This window comes from Clavelina lepadiformis, chromosome 3, assembly GCF_947623445.1.
Source record: "Clavelina lepadiformis chromosome 3, kaClaLepa1.1, whole genome shotgun sequence".
NCBI classification, from domain to species: Eukaryota; Metazoa; Chordata; class Ascidiacea; order Aplousobranchia; family Clavelinidae; genus Clavelina; species Clavelina lepadiformis.
The window spans coordinates 16881158-16896175 of NC_135242.1; the positions used below are offsets into that span (position 1 = coordinate 16881158).

The window sequence follows — 15018 nt, forward strand, 5'->3', positions numbered from 1 at the left end:
TCTGTTGAAAACGTTAAACTCGTATTAGCCTACTTTGAAACAAACAAGAGCATTTGAATCGATATATAATTAATTGGTTAGATATCTTTATAAAGATTTTTATGGCTTTCTAACTCACTCTATCGGTCATTGTGATAAGGATTTGCGGTAATAGGTGAAGATGGAACGGAAATCTATTTATAACTGAGAACTTGGAAAACTTTTGCGTCAAGGCAATCAAACTGTAGACGCTAAACCACACTGTCATTTTGTTAAACACTTTAATTAAACACGAAAAGTGAGGCCTAAAAGAAACACCTAAAATGGTTACATGTTTAAATCGCACATGTTTATTCTGTTTTGTGTTTAAATTTTGTTGGTGTTTACTAACTAGGTGTTTATTATCTTTGGTGTTTACGTGTTTACTAACTAGGTGTTTACTATTTTATGCGTATTGTTACTTGGCAGTCAAAATTTCCAAAATAGCGTTTATTACAGCAGTGCAACAGAAACAAGGCAGGTACAATCACGGGCGCCGGAATTATTTTTGGCAAGGGGCAAAATTCGATAAAAGGGCACTTTTTGAATGTCATTTTGGAAAATAAAGAAAGAAAAGGGGGCAATGGCCTCTCTGCGCTTCCTCTTCCGGCATCCGTGAGTAATAATAATAATAACAACCGATAAATTGCATTAAATAGCCTAACACCACCCTCGAATCGTTGTTACATCTGACGTGGATTGAATCAGCAACAATGAATGTTTTCATGGTTCCGGCTTCGTTATAAGAAACAAGCAAACTTGGCAGTGTTTTCTTTCTGAAGTTTAAACTATTCCGAAATGCCTAAAAAATTAAAACAAAAATGTCAATGTATACAAATTGTTCTGTAAAGCCACCAGTTAAATAAAGCAACTACAACTCACATTAACAGTCTGCATTGCATCATAAAGATTTGTTTTGTGGATTGGCCAAAGTTGTTTTTGTGACCTCAAAATGAGATTAAGTTCTTTCTCTGATGATGGATCCTATGTCAAAAGTTGCGTTAGGTTTTTACACTGTTAATAATAATGACTTTATTTTTCCCTTAATATATATCAAGCATCCGAACACATTATCCTTCAACAAAGCAATAAACTAATACAAAAACAACCAAATTTGATTTTTGTTAATTGCTGGATGAATGCTCAGATTGCTCACCTCATTCTTACGGCATTGCCGCTCAACATTGCTGTTACATTTGTTGTCTAGCGTGGTTAGCATGCTTACGCAAGCCTCTTAAATCGTATTGTAATCAAATTGATAAACATTTCTGAATTTTTCCTCAATCTGCAAAATTTATCATTATATCAATAACCGTGTTGCAGCCTCTAAACATGATCTACAACTGTATTCTCTTACAAAAGCATGAAAATCTAAAACACCTTATAATAAGTTTCTTTCAAACACTAACATTTGTCCTAATAATGAAAACTTTTCAATGATTCCGCTAATGCATCCATCTTTACATTAAACTAATTGCTTCTTGGTGAAAGACAGACATTGGTCTTAAATACCTGTTTTAGTAGACCGTATTCCCATTCTGATTCTTCCTTTTCTAAATGTTGTCTAATAGCTTCAGTAGCCCTTTTTTGTCCATTCTGAATCTACAGTGATTAAAAATATAAAACTAAACAATATAGCTTTTAAAACAGTAGTGAGATGTAATCAAGGTTTTTGATAAGGTGTCAGAATCTTTCTTCTCGAACGTCTTTGGAAGACTCGGACTCGGCAATTATTCCTCCACTCTCTGCAGTTTTCCACAAAAACTCAATTTTCATTTGTTTATTGAATTTTATAACATATTGACCAACCCTGACACTGCTCACCAGGACCAGAAGAGTAAAGATTAATAATGCCTTACCCAAGAACATTACAAAAGTAGTAACACTGGACATTTTCAATAAGTTCGCATTGTTTGAACCTGGTGCTAAGCAAATCCACCACTGAAGCAACACTTTTTGGCATGCACAGTATATTTTAAAATTAACTCAATATTGTTAATAATAAAAATGTCATGTGGATCATAAATATATAATTCTGCATCACCTGCCAGTGTAGCTGAAGGAAACCTAATGATGAGGGTTGTTTACTATACCATAAGTGATGGCACAGGTGGATGGCTTCTCTTCCAACATAAGTTTCTAAGTTTTTCCAATAACTTTCTACAGAAAACGCCTGTAAAGAAACAGCTTAGTATAAACTGAGTACAAAATATTTTATATTGTAGGCTAAGACATTTATCATTACAGTTATTACAACAATTTTCTTTCTACAGTAATAAATTATCAACATCAAATGCTTACCGAAGGCCATTGCCTTTCCCAAGAGCATTACAACGGTTTGGCACCATCGGGTATCGAAAACATGCTATAAGTATTTGTTATCGTCTGTAACTCTGTAAACCTTTATGCCTGGAATATAGCCTAGGCCTTGCAGTAACAAACCTGAACCATACAGCGAAATATGCTACACCAGGCTACCTATATAGGCTACAGAAAACAAACTGTGACAATAAGCTACAGCCCTACGAAACGTCATAAAACAATTCGCTGTCTTTATGTAAGCTGAAAAGAGGATTCAGAATTCAGATTTTAGAGATATCTTGTAGCCGTCTGAAGGTGGTAATTGCGCCCACATTTTTGACAATGGTAGAACTTAACATATTATTTCATAGAACTTAAAATAATTTTGAAATAGCAAACTTGCTGGATAAAAAGCAAATAAAAACAACAATTACTTGTTCTAATGTAAAACATAAAGTTTAATGTAATGTTATGAAAGTTTTTTTATTTTAATATTTTAGGTTTTGAGTTATTTAAACATGGAATAAATAGTTATAACTTACTATTTTCAGATACACAATCTACATTATATGAACAAACGTTATTCAGACGTTCCACTAACTCAGGGGCGGGCAACTTCTTCGGTCGGCGGGCCTGATATGAGAAAATGAAGTACTTGGCGGGCCGGATTCCTGAATAGATTGGAACACAGCTTTGTCTTATTAATGTTCATGGTCGAAAATGTTTGCTCATAAATGTAGGCTATGTAGACCCGAACAGAACAAGTAGATTTATGGCCATCTTTCTCAGGTTGGCAAACTTGGACTTATTCAGTGACGCAATACAGGGATTGCGGCAGAATGTGGCCACATTATTATGTAAGACCGGAAACTGTCTGCGGGCCGCGCAAAATCCCGTCGCGGGCCGTATGTTGCCCACCCCTGCACTAACTGATAGTGAACGCTTATCATTTACCTTTCAATCAAACGACGAGAAGAGAACGCCCACGTTAGGCTATGCCCGAGTAATTTCAAACTTTGATGGGCAAAGTATGGTAATTGGTTTTTCACCCTCCATTCCTGGGTGAATGGCTTTACTTGAAAACCAATCATAGCCAGTGGCGTAGCCAGAAAAAAATTGGGGGGGGTCAAATATTTCATGAAATTACAAAGAGAACTATACAAATTGTTGGTTTTAAGACACCACCACCCGATGTAGAAACCTATAGACACAAAATATGGGGGCGGGGTGGCCAAGGCCCCTTTCACCCCTTTGAAATATAGCCTACAGTAAGGCCTGAACAATACAATTTAGTGTTCAGCCACTCCATACAGGAAAATTTTTAAAACGACTACAAATTGCCAACTTTAAACCTAAGAATTGAGTCCGAGATACAAATTTATACTGAACAATAGCTCGTGTAATTGGGTAATGCGAACAATTCTAAAGCATATAGTACCGAACTGTTTTTGATAGATTCTTTCTAAAGCAACTTAAAGTATAAGATATAATTCAATAAAACTAATCAAAATAAACACATTCCTCCTAAACACCTTTTTGTTTGACACATTTTGTAATCTTTGTGTTATGTGTTTAACATTTAAACGCCTAAAGCGTGGAAAAAGTGTACAATAGGCTTAAATCATTATTAAACGTGTAATGGATTGTGGTGTTTAACCCATAAAGTGTTTAAATTTTGTCAAATTAACAAAATTTATACACTTAAACACATAATTAAACACTTTAACATGTTTAAAGAAGTAAAATTGTGTTTAAATTTTAAACACATGAATGACAGTGCACGTCTGCACTCTTATGCCTATATATGGTTTCGCATATATGGAGTCCCACACAGTTGCTCTTTAAAGTAATATCCAACTGCAGTAAGATATCGGTTAAGTTCGCAACTTGAATCTGAGTAGCTTGCGCGAACTTAGCAATTACGGTTTTGTAAATACAGTAGCAATACAACAGGCGTATTAGTATGTAGGCCTATGGCTATACCAGTAAAACTTAAAACGTTGATCAATAACCAATACTGATGAATTTTTTAACTAAAATTAAACTAACCTAACTTTTTATGTAGCCTACAACAGACGTAATTTGCAAATAATATGCGCAAATATGTATTGTCATCAGCGAATATGCAGATTCATGATATGCTTAATAAATCGTGAACTTTAGCAAAACTACTTGTTTCGTCTCTTTTTATGACACATTGACTCGTTTTTGACGACATGTTTGATTGACTGTAAGTACCAATTAACTTTTGAAAAAATTGGATCGAGAAGGTGTGATAAATTTTTGCGAACTTATAACCGAGATGCAAACTTAAACGGATATTACTGTACTAAAGCCGTGTATGCTGAAATCAGTGTGTTTTAGTTTAAGCACATTAGTGCTTTCTAAGGCATTGTACATGAAAATACGCACAAATCTTAGAAATAAGCACGGAATGACACCTTGCGTAAAAGACATAAACATATATATCGTATCGTATATACATAAACAAGAGGCTCTCACAGGCTGCTCATTTTGAAATGATAAATCCACCATATACTTTCATCGTTTCTTCAACATGGTACATCATTTTTATAAGAAAGCAAGTAACTACGGCAACTGTCGCATTTTGTGCTGGTGTTGTCTTTGCGTAACTTCCGCAGTATAATTTCCTGGTATCTTACTTTCCTCAAACTTTTAACGCACTGTATGAAGTTCCACTACATCACTGCTTCCTCATATGAACGTGCTAGCGTTACATTAAACAAAGCAAAAAGTAAACTTATACAAACTTAGAAGCCCAACTGGTGACAAATGCACAGAAAGTTGCTAAGACCAGACAGACAGGAGTTTTCTGAATACAATGTTTGGCTAAATAGGACGAAAAGTGTGACAGACATAGCTTCTGTGTAAATGTTTTTTGATTTCTATTTTGAAAATACAGTTTCATGCAGCTTTCAAGGGTAAGCTACGACAAATGTTGTTGTTGTTGTTGGTTGCAAAACTATTCAGTAGCGCAACAGCACAACTGGTTAAATAATTACAAATGACAGGTAGCTAATCCAGCGTACCACACCAAAACAGAAAGCGGGTTCAATATATGCCAACTTTGCCAAAGCATCGTTGCAACTTATAACCGCTTCTGATTAAGGTTAATCGGATATAAGTTACACACACAAACGACTTGCACAAGCTGCAAATTTCAACATGATAAATCTACTATATCCTTTCATGAGTGTGCAAATTATATCAGAATACTTCCAAATAAAGATTAAAGTTAGCCTATTTTGTATGGTACAGACACAGAATAACAGAATGGAAAATAATTTGACAAATTGATTTAAGTATTTCTAAGAATTTCCTAAGTCCCCGGCCATTGGTCCTTTTACATTTTGTAATGTGCGCAACATCGTTGTTTCTTGTTTCATCTTGTTCAACGCTGACAAACGTCTAGTACAAAGTTTTGGATAGTTGTGAGATATAAAGATTGTAGACTGTTATTAAACTGCCTGTCAGCACAAGCAGACTTAATGTGGACTATTTCTAACGTTACTGTATATTTTATTGCCTGTGAAAAGGATATTTCTTTAATAGAACCTAAACTTGTAGAAATTATTGACGATGACTGCAAGCAAAATGGCGTGCCTCTTTTTCCTCTTAACCTTGTTATTTGGTCAAGGTTTTTCGTTTTCTCTTTCCAATCTTATTTCCAAACTTGCTTGCCTCTTTACCACTTGTGACGAAAATTCTTCTCGATCAGAAGAGCCAGGTCAGTCAACCAATTGCATCCGCTTTAACAATACAATGGTTTTAAACCCAAGGAAGTACGTAAATTACGACATGACTACTAAAGAAGCGTGGGACCGTTTTCTTAATATGTCCGGCAAAGACCAACAGGTTCTGCGTTTAACTGTAAACAATTTTCTTGATGGCAACTGCAACTGCAAAAATCGACTTACTGAGATATTCTATCATTTTGTTCTTCCGGAATGTGTTGCTAACAGCGAACTTTCATCATCAAAAGTAATCCTACCATGCTTTCAATATTGTAACACTCTCGTATACAAGTAAGTGGACAATAAAGGTCATATGCAAACTACTTTTCAAGTATAGCCTGACTTTAACTTGATTTTTCTAGTTTTTGTTTAGTTCTGTTAAACCCTTAAGCTAACCTACCTCACTTTATTGAAGAAAGTTGGTGGTTGCATTTTCTTTCCAGCTGGTAATGCTTTTACTTTTACGTATTAGCAGTAAAGAACTACAGTTACACAACTTTAGTCTGGGCAATTGACTCTTATAACATGACTGTCTTTAAAAACTGCAATATGGGTCTTTTTGTATTTTTGTGGCACAGATGTCTTCTTAACGCTTCAGACACTCAAACACTAAGTATAAGGAATGCCACAGGACAGAATACGGAAGACTTTTGCAAAGATCTACCTCATCACAACTGTTGGAACAACAGCGAACCTTTGATTAGTAAGATTTATTCCTATAAGGCAGTTTTTGTATTTTTATTATGCTTTATATCTGTTCTTATAGTTTCTTATGTATATTCTAACTATAATAAACTGCTCCACTCACTTCGTAGATTGCACTGGTCAAAGGGAAGTAGTTACATACCCAAACAACGTTAGCAAACAACCAAGCACCGTTATCCCAAACAACCAAGATGATAATGCTATCCCAAACGACCAAGTGATTATAATAGCTTGTTCCGTATCTGCCTTCATTGTTTTGATCTTGGTTGCTGCTATTATACTACGAGTACGATCACGGAAAGGCAACGCCCAGCGCAAACCAATCGTTGGGCTTGCCGATGAAGTCCAGCAACAGAAAAGTTCCGTAAATGCTGCCTACAACGCAAGGGATGAAGATCTGAATCTAACATACAACACACTTGATGTAGGAGATGCAAATCCTGCATCAAAACCAACCTCGTCAAAATTCGAAGACTGCTATGATCATATTAATGTACTGAATGCTCCTGCAAAATCACAGGATGCAACTTACCTTTGTGCGGAAGACGTAAGTAAAAAAGTGGATAGAGTAGAAGCTGATGGCGAGTTTTATACACAGGTCAATAAATAAATTTTGAAAATATGTTCGCTTGTTTCTTGACTTATGTTGGACATTGTTGTGACCTTTACTTGGTTTTGAAGTATTCCTGCAAAGACGGGCCTTTACTAAAGCTACTATTTCACCGACTATTATAGTTGGGCTTTTAGGCTCAAGAATAAATACTTAAATTTTATGCTGACAAAAATGTTTTGAACTATTTGTTAAACCTTTTTTAACCACATGATAAATTAAATATTTTCGTTTATTATTGGTGTTTCTACATATTTAGGGCCTATATTAAAAAAAATATGCTATATGTCTCCATTACATACATTCTATAAGCAGTAATTCTTTATACTGTATATTAACACTCCGATTTTGTATATGCATGGTCTATTTAGATCAAACAATAGTTGTAAGGGGTAATTGTTATAACAACAGCATGATGTCGAAAAAAAAACTTGGTATGTGGTAAACAACAGTTTCTCTTTTTAGAGTGGATTTAGGCTATTACACTTTGGCTTGTACACATCGAGGACAACGTTTTATGCAGAAATCTTACTTTCTGTTGTCAACTTTCTCATTATAGTTTCTGGCTTTCTCATTTCCCCACATACTTTAACGCTGTGTATTAATTTGTGTCTTCATTTCCTCGTATGAAGATACGAGGATACAAACATTAAATGAAGCAAAGTAAGCAAGCAAGCTGAAATGAGATTAGCAGCGAATGGTAACACCCAGCTGAGCAGCAAGCTTTCAGTGATTTGTGTTTCAAGGAACAGTTTCTTTTAACACATTGCAGAGGCAGGCGGACAAGAGGCAATGGATCTCTGAACAGTTCTATACCACCTCAACCCAACAGCACTGAGTTTAACCAAAGACTTTATCTAAGATATAAATTATCCGATGCTTAAACTATATCCCAGATTAGGGTGACCTACAAATTATTTTTAAAACGTTCCAACCGCAAAAACAATCACTTAGTTGATTTCTGTTTAGTTGTTTACTGTATACCGGACTTTTGTTTCGGATCAAACCTAAACCTAGAAGCTCACTTCGAAGTTACTGTGAGTGAGGTTCACCAAATCGGTGAAACAAATTCAACAAACAATAATTCACAGGGAAACAAAATTTTTGTTGCATTGATACTAACAACTGTTCTTACACAATAGGAGTGTGCTGAATTCAAACTTGATGTTAGTTTTGTTTTCAGTAGCATAAACAGGAATTTGTAAAGGGGGTAGGGGGTTGACCTCGCAACGTTATCTCTAAAAAAGTTTATACCTAAAAGTTTGCCCTTTTCTAAAGGGCACTATACTACAGAAACCGCTTTCCGTCTATTAAATCTAATATGTCTGGGACAGCATTTTCCCATTTAAAAGCCATACAAAAGTAACTGAGCGCTTTCTAACGCATGATAATGATATCATACAGGTATGGGTATGAATGAAACGCAAAGTATACTTTAGGTTTTTGAAAGATATCAGGATTAAGAATTGCATCAAGATAAAGGGAGTAAAGTTTTTCAGGGCACTTATAGCTCTGAAAAAACTGATGGTTACTTGCGCGTTCTAATGAAACAACGCTACAAACAACTAAAACTACAGAAAATTGAAGACCTAAAACATATCACATATATCCCCTTAACTATTAAATAAATGACTTATTCAGCAAATACTTGCATCTTATCAGATATTTTTTATCATTATCAGTTCAGCCACAGATGGAATGCTTTCTGAAATGTCAAAGCTGAATTACAATGCTTGGTAAAATGAAAACTAAGAATATCTCAAATACCTGACGTCAGTGCTGTAACTAAGTCATTTTTTTAAGACTCGAGTCAAGTCAAGTCAAGTCTCAAGTTGACTTAAATCAAGTCGAGTCAAATTACTAATTTGCTCAAGTCAAGTCTAGTCATGCTAAAATATAATGTCAATAAAGTCAAATCGAGTAGTACAGAGAAGAAGGCAATATTACCGCCTAACCTAAGTATATCGACCGCGTCATAGAGTACCCACACCATACTACTGATAAAATGACTGCAACATTGCTATCCCACGTTTTGCAAGCTCCAGCATCACACTACACACGGATGTAGGTATGCGTCATAACGGTGTATTCTTTGATCGCCAAAAATAAAACATGAACAACTAAACACCCTTGGTGAGGTGGCATCACATAAGAGTATCGGTGACTATATACGTTTAACCGATCGTTCGCAAAGAAATCAAATGTTTTTAATTCAGTTGGTCAAAAAACTAACAACTAAGATTTAATGACTTGCGTCAAGTTACTTTCCCGAGACTCGATTCAAGTCAAGTCATTTCAAGCAATGACTCGAGTCAAGTCAAGTAATTTAAAAACTTGACTTGACTCGAGTTTATAAAAAATGCCACAGGACAAACATCGGAAAACGTTTGCAACGGATTGCTTAACCAGAGCTGTTGGTACAATACAGAAACTTTTATAAGTAAGATTTTTGAAATCAACTTGATATTTACGTGATACCCATATAAACAAACTTTCTCATCTTGTTTTATTTTAATGAACAATATTTTTTAATAATTATAAACTATTATAAGCTGCACTGCTCTATTCATAGATTGTACTGGCCAGTAGATAGTAAATGTATTGCAACTTCCATTTGACAACCCTGCAACCTCGAACTGCGCAAGCAACCAAAAGACTATAATAGCATGTTCTGTATCTGCCTTTGTTGTTCTTCTAATCTTGGTGGCTGTTATCGTGCTACGAGTGCAATCAACAAGCGATAGCAATAAACATAAATCGGAAGTTGAACCCAATGATCAAACAACACTTGAATCAAATTCTGTGAATGCTGCCTTCAACGCAAGAGACGAAGATCTAATATAACATACAATGCCTTGCATATAGCAGATGCAAATCCTGCATCGAAACTAACCTCGCCGGATACCGAGGACTGCTATAATCATATTAATGTAACCATAGCTCATGCCCAATCACAGCATGCAACTGACCTTAGCGCTGAAGACGTAAGAAGCATCATTTGTAGCTAATGTTTATACTGTACTTTATACTGTACAGTGTACATGTACTGTATCACGCAATTTTTGTGCCGTCTACCCATATGTTATATTTACAAGATATCGTCAAACTTGCAATCTACTGTATATATTCACGTAACTTCTAAATAACTTATAAAAAAACACCGTGTCTATCACAGAACAATACGGCTTAAGAAAAGAAAGCTAATACTATAATCAATTACGTTAGTCTTTAAAATTTCTTATTTTATGCTGATTCAGATTAAAGTGTAAAATCGTTATTGGTACGGGAGCATTTTTTGTTTGTTAAATATAAAATAAACAATGTTGTCCAAAAGAAGTTGTTTTGTCATATTTCAAGATCTGAGTGGGATTTTGCCCCCGATATTTCAGTCAGCTACTGTATTTGGCAAGTTTAGTTTACGGACTATCAGATCATTTTTACAAATGTTTTTTCCTAGTACTTTATAACGTAAATAAATTATCCATAGAATGAAATAAAAATGCCAGACTGAGACCCCACCCTCGAAATTTCCGTGAGTTATAAATATAATTTATTTAAAGGATTTCGGTCGTTTTTTACTTGGAGAAGTTTCGTATTGGTACTTTAGGACGTAATTAAGAACCAATTTGGCGACAAAATAGGGTGACATCACGTCAAAAGCCTCATTGAAACTAGAGGAGAATCGCACGCAATCCACTATAGTTGGTTACAAAATCAAGATAGCCTATGTTTGCAAAAAAAGACTTGAAATTTTGCTATCATTACTACCAATAAAATTTTCAATAACAAATAACAAAGTTTTCTTGTTAATTGGCTCCAAAGTTACTTAAGATTTCAGCTGAAGTAAATCTAAAACTACACATAATAAGATAGAAATTTAGCTTTATTTTGATTTCAGCTTTCATACCTAATATTCCTGGTAACTCTTGAGGAAGGAGAAAAGCCAGCTCCATAGCAAATTGATAGACCTATACAGGATGGAAGAGAACGGGATGAACGCCACAGGACAATGGACCGCTGCTCAAGGTTACTAAATGATAATTTGAAATGAATCTGGCCGACTTCGGTATATTGCGCATAGCAAATACGTTGTTCGTGTTAAGTGTTCCTAAACTTTTAATAAAATATATATTACAATAGCAAGCTCATAGTTTGCGTACTTGTAGAAGAAACACTTTGCAACCATTTAAACAAAAACGCTTCGATCCTGAATGCCTCAAGCCTGATGAAACAACGAAGCCTCTCAAACCTCTAAAAATTTCTTATAAGAGGTTAAGACTTGCCATAAAAATAAACTTGCTTAATACCAAGGTTGACTTAGTAGTAAGGATTGAATTGATCATTTTCAAGTAAGAGATTTAAAGTGAAATTTCTTTAAACTAAAAACCTATCCGAGTTAGAATTATAAGAAACCCCCCGGGCTTAAATTTAAAATAAAGTCGGGTCAGATTCGGGCCCGAACTTTTATTCACTATCTGCCACATTTACGTTAACTTCACTTTCCTTACACAAATGTGAATGCGCGGAGTGCGAAAGTCCTTCAGCAGAGCGCAGAGCGCAGAGCGCAAAGCTCAACTTAGATAAGGATAACAGTCGACGAATGGCATCAACAGATGAAATTGATTCAATCAGTAAATTTAAGTTTCGGGCCTAATTCAGTTTTCAAATAAATTTTTAGGTTCGGGCCTGGTTTGGGTTAACAATTTAAGGCCCGTTTACAACTCTGACCCGAGTATATAATTGTACTCAATACTGCTAAGTTACAAGAAGTTCTATTTCTTACAAATAAATCTTTAGAAACACATAGCCTTCAACGCTATGTGACAAAGTTAATAGGTTTGTATAGTTTGCACTGCCTAACTTAACATAAATCACAGTTTGAAAATACAAGTGAGACATTTAAATTCTTTAACACGAGGTCAACGCGCTGCTCGCTCGTCAAAAATTGATTCTAGCCACATGAGCTTAACTGAAGTAAACTTCAGCGAAACCTTGCAAGGGGAGCCAGTAAGAGATGAAACAATTTTTCCAGCTGCTGATAATAATCACCGAGAGTTGGATGTTTTGCTCCAGGAAAGGGTCGTAAAAGAGCCCAATTCTCGGAGCAGTACTTATGAACTATAAATTACCGTTAGAAAGAAATTCGTCGTTTTTATCGCTTATACTTTATGTATATCAAAGTTTTCTGAATACGGAAAGCGAGTACATGGAAACCAAGCAAACCGCCATAATAAAGAGGTTATATCCTCACATGTTTAATACTGGTGTTAGAATGATCCTTAAAAGAAAGAAATAACATGTTTCTTCCATACCGTACAAAAAGTACAACTCACAATGAGTTAACACTTTGACGACACATTGCTGATGCGGTATTATATTTTTCTCTCACGTGTCTGTGATAATCTGTAGTTCAGGATCGAAAATACCGAAGACAACAAATCATGTACAAACCAAAAAAGCAAGTTGTTTATTGTATATTCACACACCAGTTGGCGATATACATTCACGTTTGTCACTGGAATGATTTAGTCAAATAGTTCCCGAAATGGGCGCTGGTCACAAACTGGGCTATTGCGGGGCGCCGAGAGTAAATCGGGGCAGTTACAAGAACAGGATGACGACGCGACTTTTATTCATTTTTTGCTTCAAAAATAATACGAAGCAGAAAGATGATGACTGTTGGAGCTCTGTGACAGATAATGTGGTAATTCTTGTTGGCAACGTCGCTTCACAGAGTGATTTGTTTTTGAACAGCAAATGTTCAGCCAGCCTGGTGTTTATGACGTAACAAAACTTTCTTTGACTTGAATGGTACCTAGTTTTGATGGCAGGAATTAGGCTTGTGGATGTTCACTTTATTTGCTTATCGATGTAGTTAAAAGAAAAGCGATTAAACAGTTCGAAAGAGAAATGTCTTGCTGTGTCAGAAATGTTTTAGCTGTAGAAATTGACCCATCGTACATCGAGTAATTCTAAAAATTTCAGGCTAATTTTGGTCCTAGTTTGGCAAGCGAGCACGTGCTTTTTTCTCGCTTTTCGAATGGATAATAAATTCGTTAACTTTTTTCTTGAATGGGCGTTTGATATAGACAGTAAATTGTCCATGGTGGCGCCATCAGAAAAAAGTTTGGGAAACACTTAGTGCGTATTCAGGTTTTTTGGATATACTGTACATAAAATATACTGTATAAATAGGTTTCTTTCATTTATTGCATTTGTAACTTAGATATAATGCAGATATCGAAGTGTAAACCCAATGCGGTTAATTTGTTGTTCATTAAATTTAAGTAGAACGTCCTTTCCTTATTTCAACGATATAAGACGAAATCAAAGTTTTTTTTGCATAGGAATTAGTGTGTAGTTGCTAATAACTTGAAGAAATTTGATTTGAAAGTGACAAGCGAAATTTGATTATAAGAAGCTTAAACTTTTAAAGTTTCGTAGATCTTAGAAGCTCCTACGCAAAAGTGTGTTCATAGCTTGGAAAATCACAGTTTTAAAAATAGAAATGAGTATTACTACACTTGTTATGTTTTTTGGTTTATTGTACTGTGTGATTACATGTCGGTCTACAGGAAGTTCGACCGCATCACCAGTTGGGGAAACTGGAGCAGTTACCAGCACTAAAAATGTAACTGAAACAAATCCGACGATTTCAACGCCATCAACTTACACCAACAAATCTTCGTTTTATTCTAGTACTCAACCTACATCAAGAACCACCAGCCAACAACCAACTACTCAATCCAATACCATAGTGTCAACGACAATATCAATGAGTTCAACTTCTTCGCATATTCCTAATACCACACCCTCTGCCTCAAAAAACCTAACAACGGCAGATTGGTTAACACAAAGTAGTACGCAGATTCTCATCACAGCGGAATGCCCAATTTGGGTATACATAGTGGTCGCAGTTTCAACAGTTGCAGTTGTTCTGGTTTCGGAACTTGTTGGCGTCTTTCTCTTTATTTCATGCAAAAACTACCGGCAAACTAAGAAAAATTGCAAAGAGGAAGAGAGTGTAAAGATCTATTCATCGGAAAGCGAGCAACCTAAAGTGTGTGAAAAGGAGAATGAATTCTCCCAAATTTATGATGTTGTAGCAGAAGATTCTGAAGGGATACAAGGCAAGCGATTTGACAACGACAAACGTTCTGATCCGTTTCCTTTGGTACCAGATGATTACTCATCGAATGATGTGCGTGTCAAAAATGTCACTCAGAGCAGAGTTTCAACAAAGGAACCTGAGTATGGGTTGACAACAAATGTCTTGTATCAATCTGCTTAATAGATGACGAAATCTAAATAAATGCGATTGCAGATATTTACGACTGTGAAAGTAAAAATCGTGTTTCTTTGTTTAACGTTTTCACGGTGGTTTAGCCATATGTCACCAAAGATAAAGCAAACATGATATTTCGAAAATGTTCATGTTTGTTCATTGTTCAAAATCATCATGTTTGCTCTTGGTATTTGTCGATCTGTTTCTGGTTTTAATGTTATCTGTTCTATTTTGGGGTGGAATTTATCGTTGTATATTTTTGTTTTGTGGTAATTTTAAATGTAGCCGAAAATGTAAATATAAATCTGATGAACATTAAATGACAGAATAGTTCGCTTTGAGGT

General features: G+C 35.4%; 3 protein-coding genes across 7 annotated transcripts; 2 read left to right on the plus strand and 1 right to left on the minus strand.

Moving 5' to 3' along the window:
• Window positions 1–324: 324 nt before the first annotated feature.
• On the minus strand, window positions 325–4315 carry LOC143449361 (uncharacterized). 4 transcript variants are annotated; one of them, XM_076949528.1, is made up of 6 exons: window positions 2320–4113; window positions 2063–2178; window positions 1531–1620; window positions 1175–1303; window positions 901–1002; window positions 361–820 (listed from the first exon to the last, which is right to left on the minus strand). In XM_076949528.1, the coding sequence occupies exons 4-6, from the start codon at window positions 1235–1237 to the stop codon at window positions 569–571; spliced, it is 417 nt and encodes a 138-aa protein (XP_076805643.1). In that variant the 5' UTR covers window positions 1238–1303; window positions 1531–1620; window positions 2063–2178; window positions 2320–4113; the 3' UTR covers window positions 361–568. The 4 variants fall into 4 exon arrangements, 3 of the variants coding, with proteins under 3 accessions (XP_076805641.1, XP_076805643.1, XP_076805642.1); XM_076949527.1 differs by having other exon boundaries at window positions 2063–2191; XM_076949526.1 differs by lacking the exons at window positions 1175–1303; window positions 1531–1620 and having other exon boundaries at window positions 325–820; window positions 2320–4315.
• Window positions 4316–4786: 471 nt separating this feature from the next.
• Window positions 4787–7675, plus strand: LOC143449360 (uncharacterized). Its single transcript, XM_076949525.1, has 3 exons — window positions 4787–6365; window positions 6653–6777; window positions 6890–7675. The coding sequence occupies exons 1-3, from the start codon at window positions 5920–5922 to the stop codon at window positions 7387–7389; spliced, it is 1071 nt and encodes a 356-aa protein (XP_076805640.1). The 5' UTR covers window positions 4787–5919; the 3' UTR covers window positions 7390–7675.
• Window positions 7676–12956: 5281 nt separating this feature from the next.
• Window positions 12957–14981, plus strand: LOC143450609 (uncharacterized). 2 transcript variants are annotated; one of them, XM_076951224.1, is made up of 2 exons: window positions 12957–14020; window positions 14089–14981. In XM_076951224.1, exon 2 carries the CDS (start codon window positions 14165–14167, stop codon window positions 14678–14680), a length of 516 nt encoding a protein of 171 aa, XP_076807339.1. In that variant the 5' UTR covers window positions 12957–14020; window positions 14089–14164; the 3' UTR covers window positions 14681–14981. The 2 variants fall into 2 exon arrangements, with proteins under 2 accessions (XP_076807339.1, XP_076807340.1); XM_076951225.1 differs by having other exon boundaries at window positions 12957–13856.
• The last annotated feature ends 37 nt before the right edge of the window (window positions 14982–15018 follow it).